The following is a 25,675-nucleotide window of genomic DNA, read 5'->3' as shown; positions in this document are numbered from 1 at the left end:
TGCCAACCCATCTATTTTTTTTTTTACAATATGTCTAAATTTTAGGTTTATTTTTAATTTTGAAAATTTGAAGAAATTAATATATATATTTAAACATAAATAATATATACGAATTTAGTCATATGACCAATATTTAAGGTGCAAAATCTTTTAAACCAGAGTTTGTCCCAGTCTAAGATTTTGCACAAAATAAGGAAGTATAATCTTTATTAAAAAATTTGAAAAAAAAAATATATATTTTCATTTTATAACTGCTTTTGATTTTTGGTAATTAATTCTCAATAAAATAAATTATCATATTAAAGGGCTATTCTAGGGCTATTTAAATTATATTTTTATCATAATTATTTTTAAGGTATCTTAAATTAAATATAGTGTATTTTGGAAATTTCGTTTCTAAATGGCCATATCTCATGAAATAAGCTGAGTTGGGAAATAAAATTTTATATGTTAATATATTTATATATTACCATCATACAAATTTTAAAAAATCGAAGAGGGTCTGGCTGAATCTTCAGCTGATTTAATATGAAGAGAAGAGAAGAGAAGAGAAGAGAAGAGAAGAGAAGAGAAGAGAAGAGAAGAGAAGAGAAGAGATATTTCTTACAAGATCTTATTAGCTATCAAATCTGACAGGTCATATCTTAAGATGACAGATGTATCTTTTATTTTTTCCATATATTTCAAATGCATGTGACAGATATAAATGGTGTTAAAGTTTACAATTTAACATCTGGGAAGATATTGCCAGAAGTTAAACTAATATAGATTTTTTAAATTGGTTCATAATATAGTGGTTATCACAAAAAAGGAAAAAAGCGATGATCAAGAAGGATGAAGAATTGGACAAAAGAATTCAATTAATTCAAGATTTTGAAATGCCTGCTGTAACAAATTCTATATGTATCACCAAAGATGGAAATTATATACTATCAACTGGTTTAAATTTTATGTTAATTTGATATTAAAAAACGACATATCAAAATGAGGCTTATTTTTATATAATATCAAGTTATTATTATTAAGTTTATGTTAAGATAGTTCAATTTATATATGATTTTTAACAATACGTTTATTTTTAATAAGGTATGTATAAACCAAGAATCAGATGTTATGATGTAAAACAACTTTCTATGAAATTTGAAAGATGTGTTGATGCTGAAATCATCAAAATTCATTTGTTAACAGATGATTATTCTAAAGTAAGTAAAAATAACATTAATTGATATAATATTAAGTAAAAGTTTTATTTACCATGCATTAACTCTTCAAATTTTTCTTTAATTTACCTTCTATTACTGTATAAATTTTAATGTTAAATAAATTTAAAAAATACTTAACAAAATAAATGTAAATTAAACTGTATTGTAAAAAAATAAATAAATTAATCAACAAAAGCGGGCATGACTAAAATACGCTCCCCTAAAAACTACACACTCCCTATCAAAGATGCTTAATTTAAATTATATTAATACAGAATCTTTAGATTCATTAGATGAGTTAGAAAATGTTTTTTTTATTTAAAAAAAAGCAACATAGTAAAATTTATAAAAAAATTTAGTCAAAAAAGAAGAAATTAAGTGTTTTTTAAAATCTCAATAAGTTATAAATAATTTATAAACTTAGTATTAACATTTTTTGATTCTATTTAATAAATTATATATTCTGCATTCATTTTTTATATATTAAGCTTCTTTGATAGGGGGCACATAGTTTAGTCATGTAAAAAAATAATTTTTAAAAAATTTTACTATGTTGCCATTTTTTTTAAATCAAAGAAAAACATTTTCTAACTCATCTTATGAAGTTAAATACGATTCTGTAATAATATAATTTAAATTAAGCTTCTTTGATAGGGGGAGCATAATTTTTGTTGGCACATATTTTAGTCATTTCCCATAAAGCTTTGATAATTAACTAATTAAATTTCAAAATATTATATTTAATTTTATAAACATTTATGATTGAAATATAATAATTGAAATTTCAATAAAATTAGTTTACATGAAAATTTTTGAAATATACATTATTTTTTAGCTTGAATCTAGCCTATTTTTTGAAATTTTTAAATAAAACTTTATGGATTCTAATTTGGATTATATATTTTATTGAGATATAAATCCATGAGGATTTGGAATCACAATCTTAAATCTACTAAAGTTGATTTATAAATTTAAAAAATATAATTTGAATGGAATTAAATACATGTAGTTACCTATATAAATTTTTAGACGGCCATAAATTTTTATATATATTTTGCAAAATCTATGAAGAAAAATTAATACAAATTAAGAATATATTAAAAGTTAATGGCAAAATTGTCCAAAGGATACTCATGGAATACATTTCTGGCCAAATCATATTTTTTAAATTTGGAAATTACCAGGGATCCAAACTGAACCGTTAAACCGCTAAAAACCGGTATTTTTTATCGAACCTTAACCGAAACCTAAAAAAATTTCAGCCGAACCTGAACCGAAACCGGTTTGAGTCTCATAATAATTTTATGCTTATAAAATAATATGTAAGTTATTATTAGATTTCAATTATATTCGAATAATTTTAAAGATTATCATCAATCACATTTAATTGATAAGTGCCAGTCATAATTTTTATAAACTTTAGTATATTGTCATTTTACAACATTTTAAAATATTTTAAGCTTAGAAATTATAAAGCTTAGAGAAAAATTAAATCCAAAATATTATTATAAATGACACATCAAATCTGATATCATATTGGCAGTGCCGGCTACTCAAGAAAGATGTTTTTCAACATTTAAATTTATACTATCTCCTTATAGATGTAATTTGAGTGAGACGAATTTTGAAAATATATTAATTGTGCGGCTTAATTTAAAAAAAAGCAAAATATTGTTCATATTAAATTTATCATTGATATATATATTTATTTTTATATTTATAAATTAAATTTTATTGATCCCTTACCATCAGTAAATTATTTCCTTTGCAGAGGATGCACATTTTATACTCATTTTGGGTGTATCAGAGATTGTCAACCCCCATGGATTTCATATCCAAATAAAACACATGTATTTTAAAGTAAACTGATTAAAAAATTATTATTCACTGAAAAAGATAGGTGTGAATGGCATAAATTTTATAGTATATATCCAATTTAATTGCAGTTTATATGCTTAGAACAAGATAGATGGGTGGAGTTTCATGCCAGCTATGGATTTCACTTTAAGACTAGAATTCCTAAAATTGGGAGAGATCTTGATTACGATCCAATCAGTTGTGAAGTTTATTTTGTTGGAAATGGGTACACAAAAAATAAATAAATGTCATATTTCTATATATTTTATTATTTAAGTTTGCAAAATCCATGCTTAATCTAAATATTCTTAAGCAATGGCATAGCTGCATTATTACCTAGGCAAAGTTTGGATAATATTTTTTGAATTACTATAATTAAAATTTAAATTGTTAAAGGTTTTTTTTTTTAAATTCAAAATATTTTTAAAAAAATAACGAAAAACAAAGTATTATGATTCAAATTTATAAAAAAAATATATCTTCTTATAAAATAAATTTGTGTTTAAACAGAAAATTTAAATTAGGATGCCATAGTTCTTTAGTTTATTACTAAGGCTATCAAAATAATTTTTTTTAAAATTTTAGATCAGAAATTTTTAGACTGAATTTGCAACAAGGAAGGTTCATGAATTCTTTACAGACCAATGCAAGGTAGTACTTTATCTTATATAATGAATCAAAAGCAAATATTTTTCCTGGCTTTATATATTATAACTTATGATAAGTTGGTAATGGAGATCATATTTAGCAAAAATAAGAATTTTAACAAAAAGCAATTTTTTAAAATTATTTTCACACAATTATTGATTTTGATTTATATTAGAACAATAACGGCTTGTCAATTTAATCCTTCCCACCGTTTATTCACCTGTGTCACGATAGATGGCACAATTGAATGCTGGGATCCTAGAGCAAAAAATAGGGTTTCCCTTATTGATTGCAGTCTTTCAAATTACAAAAATAATTTTTACGATCACCAAATGCCTCATTCTGACCATAAAAATATTACGAATTTTCAAAATATTCCATCCGGGTTTTCCGCGTTAAGATACAAGGATGGGCTCAAGTTTGGAGTTGGAACGAATTTCGGAATGGTATAATGGTTTTCTTAGAAGTTTTTTATTTAAAAAATAAAATAAGAAATTTAAATGATCTAATTTTTCAATCTCTTCAATCACTAACTATCTTTTTAAGCATTTGAGAAAGGCACTAATTTTTGAAATGATGCATCATTTTCGTCTTGTAATTTTAGACCATTTTTTAATAAATTTATACTGCGTCAATATTTTAGTTCAAATCATATTCATTCACGCCATTTATTCCACATATAAAACAATCAATATAAAACGGATGTAAAAATATCATAGATCTTTCTTCAGAGCAAGCATGTTAGGCAGTTAAATATTACCACTCGACATTATACATGCGTATATAATCATTATAAAATATTAATCCATAAAAATATATAATACCATATATTCATACATATATTTCCATTATATATATGTATCATGATGCAATTATACATTTAAGTTCTACATTACTATACATTTGGTAAATATATTTATTCTGTTATTTAAATATTTCAAGTATAAAATAAGTATCAAACAAGTATTTTTTAAATATAAATTTTTGGATCAAAATTTTTGAGGGTCTAATCTGATTAATAATGAATACTTATATTAAAAAATATATTTAACGAAATTCAAAAAATAAATATCGAAATATAATTTAAACATGTTTTAAGTTACATAAATAAAACAATTAGTTTAAGATAATAAAAATTTTGCTTTTAACCGGTATATAAAAAAATGATAAAAAAGTAAAATTGAGTTATTATAAAATAAAAGCTAAATGCTTACGCCGAATAAAAAATAATATTAAAAGTTAAACAATTTACCGCTTTAAGAGCTAAAAATAAAATATGATCGATAGATATGAGTTTGTCCATCGCCCACCTCTACACTTCTCCTGTTTGGTTCTATTAATTAAATTTGCAGTCGTAAATAATTTGATTGTCTAATTCATTATAATAACAACCAAAGTTATCATTTTGACCATTTGATAAAAGGTACTAATTTTTCAAATGAAATATCATTTTCGTCTCCTGTTTTGGTCTATCAATTAAATTTGCAAACGAAAATAAGTACTCTAATAGTGAGGTAAATATGCATTATAGCGAATAAATATTTATACTGTATATTTATTTTTTAAATACTTTAAATGAAAACTTTAAGTAATCTCTTCTTTTTTTCTTTTTGATATGTCAATCTATAGTGTTAAATTCATTTTCTTCTAAGAAAACTATCGTCATCTCTCTGCTGAAATAACTTTTTCAATAGTTGCCATGATTTAAGAATAGAAAACGAAACCACAAAATATTACAACTAAGAGATTTAAAAACGAAGAATTCTTATTCCCTCTTTCTATTGGATACCTTTTCCGTTAATCAATAAATTCAAGCATTTCACCTTAAACATTGAATACATTCGTAAAATATGTTTTAAAAATAACGAAAAATAGGCCCTACGTTACACAGACAAATGTAACGGTTATAGGGACTCTTCGCTATATTTCCAAAATGAATGTAACGCTAATTGTAAATTTTTTTTCAACCCTGAAATTGCCTATATTTTATCTTCTTTAGAATTGGGAGCAACGTGAATTAGTGTTGTTAAAAAGCCCGATTTGGGTCAATTTTTCAAAACGGCCCGATTAAGATTTTAGCTAAAACAATATTATGTAAGCATCGTTGGCAAATAGATGTCCATGTATTTTTGCCAGTTATGTGTAAAATTTTTTAGACTTACATAATGTTATTTTGGTTATAATCTTAATCGAGCCGTTTTCTAAAATCGACCCTAATTGCGTGTGTGAGTATAAAATTCGATTTAGTTTAACCCTTCATTAACCAGGAGTGGTTTTATATGATCTTGAATCAACAATTGCCCTCATTTTTTTTTACAATAGCGTTAATTATTTTCATAAGTTTGGAAATATTTTATAAATGACAAATAAATTTAAATTATTTAGATACTCCTTTATGATTTGCGCTGCAAAACCCCTTACCTTACTAAGGACCATATGTACGGGTTACCCATTAAAAAATTAGAATTTCTTTCTAATTCCTCGTCGATTTTCAATTACAATAATCGAGAAATGAATGAAGAATTCACGAACTACGAAAACGAGTATGTTGCTAGTATGGATGCTAAATGTCTCAAGATATGGGATTCAACATCTAATGAATACTGCGAAGGAAGGGAAGAAGGATTAAATCCAAAAAATTTGACTTGTATTGAACCCGGAAATGGTATGTTACTATACTATTCTATTAAAAAAAATTATTTTTAAAGTATAGCTAAGTGATAATATTTAAAATTATTATTATTATTCGGCTTAATATTCATAAAGTAATTATTCAAAGACAGCAATTCTTATCAAAATGTTTTTAACACCAAGTTTTCATGTACTATAATATAATTCAGAATATTTTTTTGTTTCTATATAAAAGGCGATGTAGCACTTAACGATGTTTGCTTCGTTCCGAATAGTGGAATGTTATTTTTAGCCCTCGAGGAGCCTCAAATAGCATCCTATTTTATTCCCAAACTGGGACCAGCTCCAAAATGGTTCTCTTATCTTGATGCTCTGACGGAAGAATTAGAGGGAGAAAGATATCACGGTTTTAATGAAAATTTTTAATTCAAATATATATTAAAAAATCAACCTTTACTTTTCCCGGAAATGAAAAAATACCCGAGATTTTAAAAAAAATTTTAATATTTATAAGGAAGAGATTTAAGGGCTGTCTAATAATACCAAATAGAAGTCTATCATTTATATTTTTTGTGATTTTTATTTTTCACGGGCCGAATTAGGAAGGACGATATTTTTTTTAGCTTTGACCTGCCATATCTACGGAACTAGTTGAGTTAGATCTTAAAAAATTAATGCGCAGATCGACATAACATATAATCATGTAGTTCATTCGATTTGAAAGAGGTCCACGAAAATGGTCGAATTTTGATCGATTTGCTATGGTACCCCATTGAGCAGGGAAGATTATGTCTAAATTTTGTAATATTGTCCTTGATTATTATAGAGTTTTAACTAACTCCACTATTTAGCCTTCGTGTTTTTGCTTTATTACAAACTCATATTTTATATCATTATAATAAAATTTACAAATCATTTTAATAAATTTAAAAATGCGCGAATGAAAATCAAATATATTCGGGAATATTCTTACCTTAAAATTTATATTAATTACTTTTTTTTAAACTTGTTAGTGAGACGATTGCTAGATCCACTGTTATTTTTTTTGCATAAAATATTGTGCTTTTTTCAAATCCTTATTAATCATATAGCAGGGTTTTTTTAAAAAAAAAAGCTTTAGAGTGGAGATACAACTTTATAACGAGAGAAATTTTAAACATTTTTTTAATCTTTATAAATAAAAATTTTTCGCCTATTTATAAAAATCTTACTAGATTCAAATCTCGACGATAAATCATTACAAACTCGTTTGGTATACGACGATTACAAATTTGTCACTTCCGATCAATTACAAAAGCTTGGACTCTCTCATCTAATAGGAACTCAAACCCTGAGAGCTTACATGCACGGCTATTTTATAGAAGCTGACCTGTATTTTAAAACCCTGGCTATTATGGATCCCTTCAGTTTGAATACCTTTAAGAGCCATAAAGTAGACAGGGTTATAGCGGAGAGGGTTGCCCAAAAGGAAAGGCTTAAACTAGGACCCAGGGAGGATATTATAGGTACATGAAGTTTTGAATTCTAATTTATTAATAAGTTATATAGTGATAATTATTTTGTGTATAATAAATTGATTTTATGAATTCTCCAACTCAGACATGATATAATTATCTTTGAAAATAATTGTTTAGATTGAATCGCTCTATATATAATTAAAATAAAATAGGGTGGGGCTATATATCTATTAATAAAGTTTCATTTTGACATTGTTTACTTCTCTTTATAAACTTAATGCAATTCACATAGGAAATGGCGTAAATAGTGAATTAGCTCAAAAGTTATCTCGGCTTCTGCAATCATCCAAAGGAGGAAAAGAAAATTTATCAGAGCAACCAGTAATACGTTTTTTTAATAAGAACATTTTTCTTATAATATAATATAAATATGACAATGAATAGTGTTATAGAATCTTATTATAGCATTGAATTTTGTGAATTGAATACATACAACTAATATGATGATAGTTATCTCTCAATAATTAACTCATTCCTTTTCTTGTTTTTGGGTTGGTCTTAGTGATCTGCATCGGGCCTAATTTTACAAGCCCGGCCCGAAATTCTTTTCAAAAAAATTTTGCCGGCCCAGCCCGAACTCGAAATTTATTTTTAAAAAATTTACCGGCCTGGCCCGAATTTATTTAAATATAGAAATTAATTTTTATAATTACTAAAAATAAAAGACATATGTTATAAATGGCGTTTAGTTTCAATAAATTAAATCAAAAATTTTTATTTTACATAAAAAATTCAATATAAAATTGATAAATTTAGATATATTTAAAAAAATTTCCAAGACCCGACCCGGCCCGAAATTATTTTAAAAATATTAGTGTGAACTTATTTATTTTGCACTTAACTTAGAAAAATAAATCAACTTGTACCATTACTGACATCCTAACCGATGAACGATTCAAGGGCATATTTTCTGACTCTAATTTCAATATAGATCCTGGCAGTGAGGAATACAAATTCATAAATCCCATAATAAATAGAATGGAGAAAAAATTAGCGCTCAAAAATAGGAGAGCGCAAAATGATGACCGTGAGGTTTTTAAAAATAATTAATCGAAGTTTTCATATTTTTATTCCATATTTTTCTGCAAAAAATTTTTAAACATAATTTATACGCTAACGAACTAGGAGGTCGACGAATCGAATGATCAAAACATTTCCCTCGGCGAAAAGGACCGAGTTTTATCTTCTTCCGATGACGAAAATTATTTTTTCAACTCTAAAAGTAGCCCTTCATCTAGTGAAATCGACGAAACGGAAATGAATCATAAATTATCTATTCAAAACAGACGCAAAAATCTGGGAAATCGTAAATATCCCCAAAATATGGGAGTGAAGGATTCTACAGAAACTCAAAATAATGCAAATTATGTAGAAATGGGATACGAATTCGGAATATCGGAAGAAGGCTTTGGTTCGAATAAAGAAATCGTAATTGAGAAGTTAGTATTAATCGTTTTTTGTTTGTTTTTATCAAAATAATATAATTCATATAATTTTGAAATCCATATCCTTATACAATTAAATATCCGAATTCTATATCCATATACACTTAAATATCTGAATTCTATATCCATATACAATTAAATACCTGGATTCCATATACATTTAATCTGAATTCCATATCCATTTACAATTAAATCTGAATTCATATCCATAAACAATTAAATATCTGAATTCCATATCCATAGACAATTAAATATCTGAATTTCATATACGTAAACAATTAAATATCGGAATTCATATATAATTAAATATCAAAAGGGATTATGAAATGGATTATTTTAGATTTTAAAAATTGCAAGAAAAAGGTTGTAATTATTAATGCATTGATTTTTTTAAACAATTTATTTAAAATTGTTTTTTAGAATGGATTTGCATACTCGTCTAGAAACGGTAAAACGCAATTCTTCCATTGTCAAAGCATTCACGAATGAAAATTTAAACAAAGAAATGACCTTTAAATTAACTTCTCACAGGGTAAAAAAAAACATAATCATATTCTTTTCAGAGTTTAACATTTTTTTTATTTAAGATAAAAAAAAGTATCGAGAAAATGAAGATCCAAATAAAAATTTGGAATTTTGAGCAAATAATGATCAAAATTTTAAATAAGCATTCACTCATTTTTTTATCTTCAAAAATTTGCTTCTTCATATATACAGGTGGTAAAATTATTTTAAGGCCAAATTTCTAAATAGAGGATTTTTTTCCGTCTATTTTAATTACGAAAATAGAATTAGACATCATAAAAAGAAGAAAAATTCTTTATTTCTGTCGATTTTTTTTGCCATAAAAAATGAAAGAAATTGTAAATTTATAAAGGAGAAATAATTTTTCTTGATCATTTTCCATCTTATCCTGATTTCCCTTTTGACAGATTTTACTGAATTATTAATATTATAATAATTTTAAATTATTTATGGAAAAACACCTATCATTCAAGATATAGTATACTTTCGATACGTCATCTACAAACATGACCTTCTCTAATCATTTGCATAACTAGAACCAATTTCTTCCTAAATGACTAGAACAAAAAAAAATAGTGTTAGGGTTTAAATGCAGTATAAAAGATAAACTAGGACAGACTTTAATGCTTAAATCGACTTAGTAAGATTATGCCATATAATTTCCCACTTTCATTTTTTAGGGGACATGAAAGTTTTTCTTTTATATAGCTATTAAAAATTATATAATCGAAATTACATTTATACAAGAAAAAATCCGAATCTAAACAAACCATACAGAATTTATCAAGAAAGAAAGAAAATCGTATAAGAAGACCTGTGAGAGATATTGTTCAGCATAAATTTAAAAGGAAACATCTGTAATATATTATATTGAAATGCTTCGTTTATTATAAATTATGGAAATTATATAACTAAAAAAATTTATATTAAAGACTTGTGTTCCGTATAAATTATTCTCAAATTGTGAAACTTTTATTAGGGCAAAAAATTATTTGTCGATAGTTTTGTTTTTATTGATCTTTTTTAAATCATCAAATGTGACCCTTTAAATCTTGAATAGAGTGATAGTGTAAATATAGCTTAAAATGAAAATAATTTTCTTATAGTACGATTAATTAATGGAATTATATTTTTAACAATCTGATAATCTTAATTTATGAAAGCGATTCCAGATTGGGCCAAATGAAACCTCACCGGACTGAACCTAAGAATTTTGATATTTACAGACCCTGGTATAAACATTATCCCAGGCAGAAGATTGTGTATTATAATATCGGTTAATTATGAAGGCGCTTACATTCAAAGGCGTGGTAGAAAAAATAGATATATGTCGAGACTAAAGATTTTGAACCGGAAGAAAAGTGCAAGAAATAAATCTTTTAATAATCTGGCACAATTCAGTAATATCTATCGTGATAATGCTGGCGATTTATTTATTAAAACTACATACATTGAAGTCAGTTGTACCCAATGTAATTGGTTACAGTAGATACCATTGAAAGATATTTTACCTAAAAGCCTTTCAATGGTTAACTTCAATGTGTTAACATTATAATGCATTTAATATGATGATTGGTAATGTCATTGCCCTGGATACAAGCAGGTTTTTCCAGGATTCCGATAAACGATAAGTAAATTCAGACTAAGAGCAACTACACCAGGAGGCGTGACTTAACATAGTTAAGGCAATTGGAGAAAAAAGTACAACTAGTAATGTAAAAACATAGCGAAATGTTGCAAGATATTTGTACATAAAATAAATAATTATGAATGTATATTTGAGAAAAGCGTTTAGCGGGATGCTATATCAGGTCACTTTGAAGAACTTAGGTATAATGCTTTGTGGTATTAATTTTTTTTTAGATTAGTATGTGATGCAGTTGTTTCTTTGTAGGGGCGCATAGGGCTCAAGTTGTCTGAAAACTTTGGAGCCCCCCATCCCACAATATTTTTGCAAAATTATAAATACCTTTTATGCCAATTTAAAAAAAATTTGAATAATGAGCTACCTTCAATTTAAAAGCTCGCAACGTGTGAAGTTATCAGGATTTTAAATTATCGGTAATGGAGTTGCCTTGGGAAAAGTGTATAAATTTTGTTACTTAGACTAGTTGAGAGCAGAATGAATGGATGGCAAGGATGCGATGCGTATGGAAGAAATTTCCTACGATAATTTTATTCGAGAGTCAGAAATGGTTAAGGTGTTAAGCAAAATTGGATATGATAAAGATCAAGTGAATGTGCCATGTGTTTTCATGAAGCAGAATTGGTAAAAGGAAATTGATGTACTGGCTATAATTATGATAATAAGAAGAACGGTTTAGGGAGAATGTTGAAAGGCAAAGATAAAAAATAATGCACGAGAATGGATGTAGGTAGGTGAAGACTATATCCCATGAAAAGGAAGAAGTTATATAGCAAAGTTGCCAAGTTGCTGATATTCAGGTATTGGTCCGGGAAAACAGGTAAGAATATGTGTTTTTATAAATATGAATTTCAATATAGTTCCTAATTTTTCTTATTTTTTTGTCATCTTAATTATTGGCATGGCAAATTTTTTATGAAGTTAGCAAATTCCCGTTATTTTAAAGTCTTGCGTTTCTTCCTATTTAGTAAATATCATGCTAGCTTAATAAATATTAAAACAACTCCAAAATTATTTCACACATGAAAAATTTAGTAATTTTTATAGATCTATAATTTTTAAACACTACGCCCCTCTTATGATAGTGAGTGACTGCGGATATAAAAGGGTAAAAGGCACATTGCGAGAAGGGATCGTGTAAATAAAGATAAATTAAGGTTATATTTGATTGTACGAAAATTGTAATAATTATATTACATATCTCCATGTCAATAGTTTAGATTGAAATTTTTGTTTTATTTTTCTAGAATTTGACTTGTTAACATTATATATTACGTGATCTTTACAAATCATTCATTAATTTAGATAATTTTTAACTCTTTTATTATTGTAAATATTAATATAACACATTCATTTATTTCCTATATTGTATACAACCTTTTTTTAAAATATTAATAGAGGCTAAGGGGTTATTTCTCCCTTTTAAATGCAATAAAATTAAGTAGCCAAAGATCTATCAAAAATTTACTATCTATAATATAATGTAGTTAACAAGATATTCATTATTTTCAATAATTTTTGCAATCTTTTATAGAGATGATATCGGCATCCCATTTTACGTAAATTTTGGCAAAGGCATTACATGCCTGGATGTTTTGTTCCCAAAAATTAATGAAACAAAACCTCAAAAAAAATCTACGATTTGAAAGAATATTTAAAAAAATTAGAAAATCTTTTATGTTAAAGGTAAGGTTTTTTAAAGAAGCTTAATACTAAGTTATCACTAATAAAATAATATATATCATACCGATTTAGTAGTTTGAAATTTTATTCATAAAATAAATATATACAAAACATAAAATAACACGAAAGCAAGAAATCGAATAATTGCATTATGAGCCTTATTTTAATTTGATCCAGCATTGAGTAAATTAAGTTGTGATTGTAAATGGATACCTTACTTAAGTGATGGGTTATAGCGGAAATTATAATATCTTTTAATAGAGTTGGGGGGGGGGGGGGTAGAAGAGAAGTTTATCCAGAATTGGCAATTTTTTTAAAAGTCGCTTTAGTTTTGTTGATGAATTGCCTTCTAATACTAATTGACATTTTACGTTGTAAGAATGTCATTCTAAACTTCAAAGTGTATATCACTTAAGATAACATTTTAAAAGTACCATCCTAAACTTTACTATGTATCATTTCAAAATTCGATATTTGATTTAGGGTTAAATTAACAAACATATTTCATATTTGGTGGCCATTTTAGATTAATTATACTTTTTCTATTAATCGAACTTTTTATTTAACATTTTAAAACGATTATTTACCTCCAGCTTAGTAAATCTGTTAGCAATATATATCCAGAAAATGAATTGATTTTTTAAATTAATACTATCATATAGTTTCACATGTTTTGTAAGAAAAAGCTTAAACATTATTTACAATGTATTATCAGTCGTCTTGGGAATTCAAATTTGGATTGGAATATATTTTTGCACAATTAAAAATTTTTAATTAAAATTTACGATTTATGAAAAATTTTCTTGATTTCAAATATAATGTAAAAATTTTGCCACACCCTAATCGAGAAAAATCGACTATGGAAATTTTGTTTCTAAACAATAATTGGACTATGTGTTACTTATCTATAAATTATTTATATTTAACTTTAGTTTTTTAAGATATTAAGTGAATTTTTGGAATTCGAAGGTTATAAACTTAATCCAAGAGATTTAACATCAAGATATTCTTAATTTCGAAAAAATAAATTTATATATTAGATAAAATTTTATGTCAGAACTCATTTCTAGATCTCATTGGCATGGTTGACTTTAAGAATAGGTTGTACATGGCGTGGAACTACCAAATCTCTTCTCCTATAACTAAAAATTATTTATTTCTCAAATATCTATATAGTATTTGTCTAGCTTGATGAGTGTAAAGAGATATTAATATAAAGCAAAACAAAAATGATGTAAAATACAATGTTTGGTTCTGCTATTCCTTTAACTGGTCTCAATTTTTAATCAATAGAGATTTAGGCAACCTTCAAATCCTTAGAAATTGTTTTTATAAAAAAATTTAGGCTCAAATTCGGGAATTGTTTGGCGGGTTTAATTCAGTTTAAGGTTAATGAACCCCCAAAACACCCTTCTGGGTTGGAAATTTAATTCTCGAGCAATCTCCAAAAAAAAATTCTTTTCAAAAATTTTCAAACTTTGAAGTTAATTCTAACTCATTAAAATAGTGAAGCTATTGAAACTAAAAATTCATATATATTTTTTCAATTATAATTTTTAAAAAAAAGTTAAAATTTATATAATGTTTATACAATATTGTTCAAACAAGAATTAGTGACAATAATTTTACTCATTGGCTAGTTTTAATTTTTATTTTGGTAATGATATCATCTATCCTATACAAAAGGTTGCCATGCGGCTTTTTCCTTTATATTGTCATATATTTTTTTTTTAAAAACATTTTATATTTAATTTAATTAAAAGTTCATAATTCTCTAATCTAAGTAATTATATAATTTTAGATGCAGAGGATAAAAAAACATTCTTTCGAGAAAATTTCAGATATCTTCGTCTTTTGTTTAATATTTAATTTTTTGCATTATTTAGTTTAGGAATAATTAAATCATGCAAGCAGCTAGAAAAAAGCTAGAAATTCAAATCCAAATTGGCCAAAAAAAAGAAATTAAAAACAAAACAGAAATTATCATACTTTATATGCTCTCTTTACATTTTACACTCCTATTCCTTTATTTTAATCATGGAAATACTTCACCTGAGGATCTCCTCATGGTAGAAGTGCTTAATTCAAATAAAGTGAGTAGAGGTTAAAAGAAGTTGGGGAATGGGGGGCTCCATTATCTTAATAGGATCCTAATTGCTCATAAGATAGAGATGGGAGTTTAAAAAATAAGAAATTCTCTGAAAAATAGTTTAGCTTCAAATGTTTTTTGTTTTCATATATTAAAAGGGGTGGCCACAAAAATGTTTCTCACTTATATTATTATTATTATAGTTATAATTTTTTGTTTTTTTATTTTTTTATTTTCAATTTCAATATGGAAAAAATTTAGAATAGGATAAATTTTTGATTATAAAAATTTAAACACATACCATCCATATCTATAAAAAAAATATTTTAAAAAATAAATAAATTTAGTCGCAGGGCTTAATGACCCATGTATAGATACAGTTGAATCGGAAAATTTCGATTATACATTTAAACAAAATATTACTTGAATTTTTTTTAGTCACACCTTTTTCAGAGATTTAATCTAAAAGATACATATTTTTTAAATTAATATAAATGAAATAAATTATAATATAAAATCTACAATTTTGTCATGATTCATCGCATAAAGTTTGTCTGGTTTGTTTTTGTAATGAAATAAACTCGGACATATTAATCAAATATTATTATTATTTATAATATAAAAAAACATAAGATAAAATTATTTCAAAATATATTTTGGAAGTTATAAAAAGATACAGTTAACTCTAGAATAGTATCCTGATAATATACGCTTTATAAATGTGTATCTAGATAAAGAGAGAGATACAACATTTTACTCTAAAGACTGTGATAAATATCTACGACTAGGGCTAATCTTCTGATGTAATGGAGTTGCTTCTAATAATGTTTTAGACAATTTCGTAGTATAGAATTCATACTAATTATTAATATGATAATAATAAATCTTTATTGAAATATATTAATAGGAGAACGAGGTTACATTATCTATAAAAGATTGAAAGGCTTAAAAATATAGATGTAAGGAATTTACCAAAATATTTAAACATTGTTTTTTTATTCTATAAGAGTTATGGGAAAATAATCGGATACCTTTTAGCAGTGAGCCGCAAAACAATATAAAAACAGATAATATAAAATTATAAATTAAAGGCCATTAAAATATAAAGTTTTACTACCACCTTTTTAAAATTATTTGAAAAGAAAATACCTTGAATCCTTATATATAAAATGTCCAATCATAAAAATAGAATGTAGTTATATTAGGCAGGAGTCAAAATAAGAGTCCATAATTGATAAAGATTTTGATGTTATATATCATTAAATGCCAATTTTATTATTATTCCACAAGTGATATTTATATTGCAAATTTAAAGATTTTCAAGCTAAATTTACAAAATTATTGTTTTTCCTAAGTGCATAATTTTTTCCTTTTCCCGGGAAATTTTCCCTGGTCCATTTTGGGAATTTTACAAATATATTTATTTTTGTTTAATTTTTAAGGATAGCTTAATTTATTTTAAATATTCGGCTTAATTTTTTTATAACCTTGGCAATTCAAATTTTTTTTATAATGAAACATCCTTTCCCTAAGTAAATCTATTAGGTCTGTAATGGAAATCTTTTTATCAATAATTATTAAATAATAAAACAAATAAACAGAATTTATTATTGTGACTTATAAAAATATATTTCATATTTTCACTTTATTTTTATTCGTAATTTATTTGGTATATTTTTGAAAAAAATATATAGAAATTTATGTATGAGGCGATTAAAAATTTTTTAGTTTTAATAAAATTGCGACTAAGAAAAGTATTCTTTCTATGTTGGCTTTTTATGATGTATGAAAAGAGAACGTGCTATAAAAAATTTTTTGTGAAAATACAACTAATTTTATTTGTAATGAAAGATTAGGTGACAAAATTGAGCATTCAATAACTGCAAATATTCTATAGATTATTCTAAGTTACACCAACTCTATTTTTAATTTTTAAATAAATTTTATAATTATTGTAGATGTTCTTACTAAATATTTAAAAAAATAATGCAACGTGTATTGATACATAATTATCAACACGCCATCATTGTATCTTCCTAAATTTTACATTTTTAATATTTGTTTGGAATATTGAATAAAATTTTAATTTTTTCTTTCTGTTAACAATTTATTTCAACGATGGTTTTTAACATATCAATAACTTCAATTTAATTTTTAAACAAATACATCAAGGAATGAGAGAACTAGAAATATTAAGAGTTTATTCAATTTATTTTTTTTTCAAAGAGAATATATATTTAGGTAAAATAAAAAAATATATACTCGAGACATATTTTTAGATATCTCAAAAGAGAATTCGTTCTTTTAAAGAGAACATGCAATAATCTTATAGAACGTGAATATGGTTCGATTTTCGATACCACGAGGAAAGTTCATTTAAGTAATATGCAATAAGTGGGCAATATCTTGGATATTTTCTAAGAAATTATATAATTCATAGTTTTTAAAATGCATCTTTAGATCCCATACAAATAAATGAATAAATGATTAAAAGGACCTTAGAGTTGCTGTTAAACGACTTGATTTCTCCAATTTTAATTTAAGATTTGGCCAAAATAATACTAAGCAAGCCTCAAAATATCGTTAATAGATGTCCAAATCTTTCTGCTATTTATGAGCAAAATCACCAGGCGTATTTAATATTTTTTTGCCATAAAATAGTGGGTCATCTGTTTTAATTAGTGTTGCTAAATAAAATTAATTCAAAATATAAAAATTATACTAGATTTACAACTATTCGATTTTAATTTTATGGATATGTGTTGCAAATTAAAACCTTATCATTCGATATTTGTTATTTTTAACATTTAATATTTTTTATTAACAGATTGATACATAGTTTATACAAATTTTAAGGGTATAGTTTACATTATCAAAATTAAGGGAAAGGGGATATTAATCATGATGACTTTACTTTTTCAAATTTTTATATATTTATTTTATGTATTATTAATATTTAACTTAAAAAATAGGATAGTTTTAATAAAAAAAATAATGTTAAAAAAACACTGATGGCATACTAAACCGAAATAAATATTAATAGTATATATACAATATTTTATCAAAAAATATAAAAATCTCAATTATATATAAAACATATAGCAGTATATTCATAGTATAAAGTATAGTTTGATATAATTTGTTATTATATGGGGATAAATAGTTTTTAAACATGAATGATATTATAAAAGTTAGTTTTTGAAATATAATAATTTCAAATAATCCATTTTTAAGTTTATTATTTATCAAAATGACTTTATATTATAGATAAAATGTAATTGGTTTTTAAAAAAATATTTTTGTTGCAAATAATGGAACCACTCTAGCTCATAAATTCACTAATCTTAACCAACCACTCTGAAAATTCTACAAGATAATACAAATCCTTTATATAAAAAAAAATTGTATAGCCGTGTTATAAATAATCATTTTATCAAAATTATTTTGTAATAATATGCACACTTACTGTTTTAAAAAGTTAATAATAATTTTCATTATTTCTTCAATTTAATATTGTTTTTTAATAGAAATATTAATCTGAAAAATAACCAGAAAGAGCTCCCAGAAGTGAAATTAAGGTAAATCAAAAAGTAAAAAATTAATTAAACAATCATTTATTTAATTATATCATTGAAAGAAAATAAAAATTTAACTATTAAGAATATATGATAACTTGGGAGAGGAAATGTATTATTGATTTTATGTTTCCTCCTAATATTAATTAGAGATCTGCAAATTCCAGCCCGCATATCCTAGCCTGGCCCGCGGGTCGGGAAAATTTAATTTTTTTTATAATGGGCCAGGCTGGACAATTAATACATAAACAATCAGGCAGGGCCTCCCAGATTACTGATTTTTTGTAAACTTTAATAGGTCCCTATAGGCATTAAAATTCATACATATTTTTTTTTAATTTAAAGCTAATAATATTGATTTTGGTCAATACTATTTAAAAATAAATTACAATATATTTATTTCTTCGTATTTTAAGTGCTGTCTAACTAAGATACTAAATAATATATTAAATTCACAAAAAAAATTAAACAAGTTAATTTTGACATAAGTAAAACTGTAAATGTTGTGATTAGTATTTTTATTGATACTATTAAATTTATTTTTCAGGACACAGCAATAATATTATTAGTTTATATTTTAAATGCGTTTATTGTTGTATATTCACCCGAAAGTAACCTGTTCAGATTGATTGGTGCTTAGATATAAGGGGGGGGTGGTTATCAATATATATATTAAATTTTGTATATTTATTAAACTAAATAGCATGAGTTATATAGAAAAGATCGAAATATAATATTGAAGGGAATCCAGATATGTACATTGGTAAGCTCACATGAATGGCTTTCCTCTTAAATCATGATAAAGACCGCATTAGGCTATGCCATTTTTAAGTGATAGATCAGTTGATTCCACCTGAATTGGGAATCCAGCTTTATCTAAAATTTTGGCTATTTATTATATTGATTATTCTATATCTCTAGACCCAACCTACAGAGTTGGAACAAGAAAGTGTCTTACCTTACAGAAGAGTAACTCGTGCACAAAATAGGCAAGGAGATATCGCAAGACCAATCTAGATCTATTTCGATTCTTCTTCGCCTCATATTGATATATTTTAAGAAAGCGCAAATACTGGTCATATTCATTTGCTTTATGTTAAGCTAGGCAGTGGCTATAATCGGGATAAATATTCTCTATTTAATATATAATAAATTAAGATCTAATTAAAGGATTTTTGTACATTGGGGGTAGGAAGTACTAGAAAAAAATGGAAGCATTATTTCTATATTTCTATGAGATGATAAGCCCCTCTTGATTTAAAAGGTAAAAACCTGGTCTCAAATAAAAGAATTAAATGTAAAATCAAATATTTAGTATGCTTTATTGAATATTTAATTTTAGCTAAATCTATAAGTTAGGTAGCTAGATGATTTAAAGTTTTCTTACATGCTAATAATGTTGTTTTGGGACCCTTTGAATCGATGACCCTAGAATTAAGAGTATACTAAAATTGCAGGCTATCAATCTTCTTAAAAACTTTATTCAAAATTTAATGTTTATATAATCTTTTCTAACTAGGAAGCAGATCTTATGAGAGTGGGTGATGGATTATAATTTATTAATATACCATATTTTTTTCTTAATTTAAATTGACATTAGGAAATTAGTTCTCAATCAAGTAAAATTAAATGTATGCTTAATGGCCCTATATGCTCTACGATATAATCATGATTAAACAGATATCATATAGAGACTAAGGCTTGAGATTGATTACACAATGAATCTCTAAAAGATGGCAATAATAAGATAGTAATATTCATTAAATTTAATAATCTTTTCCTTGAATATGGATTGATTGTGCTATTAGGGTTAGTATAATATTTTTTTAGCCTTATTTCACATGAACTATAAACATAAGTTAATAAAAGTATTGTGGAATAGGGTTAATATAAATGAAATTGTTGGCTAGGGTTAGATTTCATGAATAAATATTTTTAAATATTTTCTTGATTTCAGTTTGTTAGTAGAGACTAATAAAGGATGAAATGTGAGATTAGATAAATCTACATGAAATGGGTAAGGTTAGATTAATATTGCATCGAGTGTTTCCCTAGGTTTTATATTTCAGATTTTCCACAAAGAAATTCTAAAAAAATATATATAATTGAATTGATATAAAAAAAGGTTAATTCTTTTAATAAAAGTTATCATCATTGTTTTATAAAAAAAAAGTGAAAAATTTTTTTTTTTAAAAAATTAAAACTATTAATTCATCATAACATATCATGCTTCAATAAATTTAAATTTATGAATTTAAAAACAAAACTTTTCTCACGTTCCGAATAGAATATTTAAAAAAAAATTGAAATTAATTAACTTTTTGGATTAGTTAAAAAAGATATATACAGAAATACAATAAATTTGGATTAAGATAGTTTGTCATTTCATTATATATATAAATATACTAAACTATCTGGCATAATTTGATCTCAAGAATGGCTTATAAATATGTCGGGCTCGGGAGGCTTGAAAAACCTATTTAAATTTTTCTTTAAAAAAAAGAGTTTTTATAAAATTTTATGACGATGCTTAAAAATTTATTATTAATAATAATATTGATAAGAGAAGTTATGTTTGTGTAATATGAGCATAGCGATAAGCAATAAAACTAATTTAGTAGGTCTCCTGAGATTATTTAATTTAAAATCTAGGAAAATAATATTACCGAGATTTTTATGTGGCCTGATTTATAATTTATATTACAAATATACCTTGGTATGCATTTTAATTATAAAATGTCTTTATTTTTAGTGTTTTATAAATTTCAAAAAAAAAATTGAATTCTCTTTAATTAGAACAGGATTCACACAATTAAAATTATATAGCCAATTTTTATATATTGATTTTGATATAATTTCGGTTTTATTATGGATAAATATTTATAAATTTCACAATTTAACAAAATAAATGCAATTAATATAATTGCTTTCTATTAAATTTATTAGAAAGAATTCTTTGTAGCTACAATTTTTTTCACCTAAAAAAACAGTCCAATTTCCCTAGTTTAATTTGCAAAAAATTAAAATCGGTAATGATCTAAAATGGATAAAATTACTATTTTTGAAGAATATAAATCATAATCATCTAACTTAAGAGCCAGATTAGGTTAAAATAAAAGAAATAAGGAACTAATAGGTAAAGGACCACATTTCATTTCCCATTGTTTAATCAATATATAATTTTTTTTAGTTCCAAAATTAAAATGAAATGCTTAATAAATTTAAATATTAATAATTTTACATTTAATTAATTAAAATTAAATTTTTTTTAAAAAAAAACACTCAATTGATTTTTATATATTTTTTTTTGCTTTAAATAGCAGTCCAAAATTTATATTTTATATATTTATTATTATTTTTTTAAACAATGTTTTTATTATATTTTTTATCATTTTGTAAAAAACAAAAAAATTTCAAAATAATGCTCTGATTCGAACTTAAAGGTAAAAAATAAAAAGCAAAATAAATATTTTTTATTTTAATGGTTGGGCGAATATAATTTTGTCTAAGTGATAGTTAATATTTATGAAAATATTTCATTTATTTGGGTAGATTAGATAGAGGTAATTTTATTTTTAATTACCGATGAAATCTTAAGGTTTTCATTGAATAAAACTTTATAGAAATCTTTTTTATGACCATTTTGTTGTCATACTTTTGTTCAAATTTATATTGTTTTTTATACCCATATAATGTTAAAAAAATGATTCAAGTATAAATGTTCATTTAAATAGAAGTCGTAAGCTTTTATATTTTTTGGGAGTGCTAAAAAATATAAACATTTTAAATTTTATGCCAAACTTTTAACCTTCCCTCCTATTGTCGTACTTTTTCCCCTTTTTATTCATTTTTTCTTCACATTACAGAATATATCCTATTTCAACGTAATATAGTGTTTTTTTTTCAAATTCATAATATCATTTTTCATTACTAATTAGATTGAAAGAGAACACTGGGTTTGATTTAATACTTTATGTGATAAAAACTATAATGCAGTAATTTGACTCGATTGTAACATATAATAGAAATGATTAAAAATTATGATATTATATAATCATTCAATTAAAACACTAAAAATGTTTTAAATTAAAATTTATTGATAATTTAACCAAATTTATATTGGGGTGAAATTATTTATCTATTATTTTGACGAAATAAATAGTAGCTCGAATGTGTCCCTAATGTGTAATAAATTTTAATTTTCTTTTAGTAACATTGAAAAATGAAATATTTTTTAATTTATGCAAATTTTAGGATCTTTAAGAAAAATTACATATTATTGATGATTTGGACAAGACTGACAAATAATTTTATACAATACTTTATTATAAATTATTAGATTTTCATGCTCCAAATTACCTGATAATTAATATATTTTTTCATTTTCAAATTTTTATTGGATTATTATCACTTATGTATTTTTCTAATAAATTTCCTTAGGCCAGCACATCCTCTCACTTTTCCCTCTCTCATCAGTTAAAGGCCTATGAAAAGAAATGCCATTGCTATTTCATAATGTTTCTATTCTCCAGAAACATTGATTCATCTGTCACTATAGGTTTAAGCTACAATTTTTCAATAAATTTATCTTTCTAGAGACTATGGATGGATTTAAAGCATAAAGTTTTTGTTTCTAACTCATAGTATTCCAAAAAAAATAAATAACATTTTTACTAGTATTTTTAAAGTAACTAGTTACCTTTTATAAATTAAATATTTAAAAGTAACTAGTTACCTTTTATAAATTAAATATATATATCTCATTCATTATTTTTATATGATGATTTACCTTTTTAAAATTACTGTTTATATATTGTCATAATCATTCAAATTAATTTGATTAAAATTTTAAATCGCAAAATTATTCTGTATAATAACAATAACTAAATTAAAAATATTAATAAATAAATAACAAAGTAATTGCAATGTAACTTACTAATTACTAAGAATGTAACGTTAGCTAATTACTTTTTAAATGTAGCTTTTAACATTATATTTTTTCTACTATATTAAATATAAAATATTTTATTACATTTGATTTCCACACTTAAAGTGGTTTATCTCATCTCTTTGATTTAAATTTTAAAAAAAACGTAAATAAATTGGATTGCATAAAGTTATAGATTTTTTAAAATTACTATACATTTGGGAATATGTTTATTTAAAATTTTTCACTTATAAAAAAAAAGAAATTATTTAATAATAATTATAATTTCGGAGTTATTAAACTAAAATTAAGGAAGTAGATGTTTATATAAAAGATCTACATGCCTGATCTCGGACATGCTCGGGAATGGGCCAAATGTAAATTTTAAAAATCCGGGATGGGGCCTAAAAATTAAAATTTTGTCTGGGCCGACTTCTAAAAAATAAATTGAGAATTATACTAATTAATTGGTAATATAATCTTAGAAAATTATATAATATAGCGCTTTATTAGATTCATATGTATCTTCAATTTCCATTTAAAAAAAATCGCAAAATACAGCCAAAATTATTCAAAATAAGTAAATTTTAAGAATTCCTTGAGCTATCAAAAAAATGATCAAAAATAAAAATCTGTGATTGGCCAAAATTTAATCTCGGGTCTTATTTGTAAAAATATTTTTATATAAAAAAATCTAAGGAGCCTACAAATTATTTTTTTACCTTACTAGTCATTCATAGTAAATTTTTTTTAAAAAAATGAGAATCAAATCTGAATAGGATATACGGGAATTAAAGGAAGGAACCTAGTAGAAAAAACGATTTATTCCTTTCCATTTTTATTCTATTCTATTCTTTCTTATTTTTCTTTAAAAATTCTTAACTTTGTTTTCTATCTTTATCTTTATTATCGTTTTTTTTTAAAAAATACAGATTTTAAGATCTGAGGTTCAATGACCTTCTATTAAATTATTCAATTTTTAGGCATCGTCTTGAACTCAGAAAGTTTTTTTTCATATCGTTTCTCTAAGGTGATAGTTTTAAGTTTGTAAAACGGTTATCTAAATAAATATAGGTTTCGATTTAAAAACTTATCAACTGGGATGAGAAAATTCTCTTTTTTTTAACACAAAATAATTTGATAAGTTAATAAGTGCTATAAGTTATTTTCAGATTGAATTATAAAAAGACCATCTCAGCATTAGAAAATTTTTGGTTTAAAATTCATACTTATTAATATTATCTTTTAAAGAATATAAAAGGCTTTGACAATTATTATTTCCCCTAAATAAAGAGATAAGATATACACTTCTTTTATTATTACCAAATGTGAGCGATAATCATTCTTTAATTATGAAAATTTTGAAGGACATTCTTAACATTAATTTTGTGACCTCCACTTCATAATCGTGCTGCAAGCCGGATGTTATAACATATTATTTATATTTACAAATTTTTTTAAAGAAATTATTAATTTTAATATGATCATTCTTTATTTCGCTTTATTTATTTATTTTTTATATGGCCTCTCTAACAACAATAACAATCAATGAGGCTAAAATTTATAATAATTTTATTTTGTTGGTGAATGGTGGTATAATACCTAACTATCATAAATATTAAATATCCCATTGTCAGATAAATTGCTGCCAAAAATGGTTGTAAAAGGAGGACATTAACATAATATTGAAAAATTTAGTGATAAATATATTATTATATGAATAAATCATTTATCATCGTAGAAGAAGAAATTCATGTTGACATAAACAAAAAAAAAATTTATGCCAAATTGTGTTCTTTTTAAAAGATACAAATTTATATTATTATTTATATATTTTTTTCATCTTTTTCCCTACAGAAATTAAAATGATAAGCTATTCCTTGCTAAATTAAAATTTAATTGGATTCTTTTTGAATTAATCAAAATATTAA

General features: G+C 24.5%; 3 protein-coding genes across 5 annotated transcripts in view; 2 read left to right on the top strand and 1 right to left on the bottom strand.

Annotated features, from left to right (window-relative positions):
- The window catches only part of LOC135929693 (large ribosomal subunit protein bL17m-like), a 43,828-nt gene that overhangs the window by 11,410 nt on the left and 6,743 nt on the right, over positions 1-25,675 (bottom strand). The window lies entirely within an intron of this gene.
- On the top strand, positions 667-10,734 carry LOC135929692 (nucleolar protein 10-like). The gene is made up of 14 exons (XM_065466394.1): positions 667-753; positions 795-939; positions 1,087-1,202; positions 3,149-3,285; positions 3,645-3,710; positions 3,883-4,153; positions 6,093-6,372; positions 6,574-6,744; positions 7,553-7,843; positions 8,088-8,176; positions 8,702-8,887; positions 8,981-9,294; positions 9,721-9,832; positions 10,573-10,734. Exons 1-14 carry the CDS (start codon positions 688-690, stop codon positions 10,684-10,686), a joined length of 2,358 nt encoding a protein of 785 aa, XP_065322466.1. The 5' UTR covers positions 667-687; the 3' UTR covers positions 10,687-10,734.
- Positions 22,244-25,675, top strand: part of LOC135929691 (probable muscarinic acetylcholine receptor gar-1) — a 28,690-nt gene continuing 25,258 nt past the window's right edge. Inside the window, exon 1 of the mRNA XM_065466393.1 lies at positions 22,244-22,260. The gene's annotated coding sequence lies outside the window, so the exon portion shown is untranslated. The remainder of the gene's footprint in view (positions 22,261-25,675) is intronic.

The sequence above is a fragment of the Gordionus sp. m RMFG-2023 genome, chromosome 5, assembly GCF_954871325.1.
Source record: "Gordionus sp. m RMFG-2023 chromosome 5, tfGorSpeb1-WG-v2, whole genome shotgun sequence".
NCBI lineage: Eukaryota > Metazoa > Nematomorpha > Gordioida > Chordodea > Parachordodidae > Gordionus > Gordionus sp. m RMFG-2023.
The sequence above is the reverse complement of the archived record's forward strand: the minus strand, read 5'-3'. Positions and strand labels throughout refer to the sequence as shown.

Coding starts and splice junctions, on each gene's coding strand:
- LOC135929692 (XM_065466394.1), top strand. CDS start 688: ATGCATGTGACAGATATAAATGGTGTTAAAGTTTACAATTTAACATCT. Junction 6,373..6,573: donor TTGTATTGAACCCGGAAATG/GTATGTTACTAT, acceptor TCTATATAAAAG/GCGATGTAGCACTTAACGAT. Junction 7,844..8,087: donor ACCCAGGGAGGATATTATAG/GTACATGAAGTT, acceptor CAATTCACATAG/GAAATGGCGTAAATAGTGAA.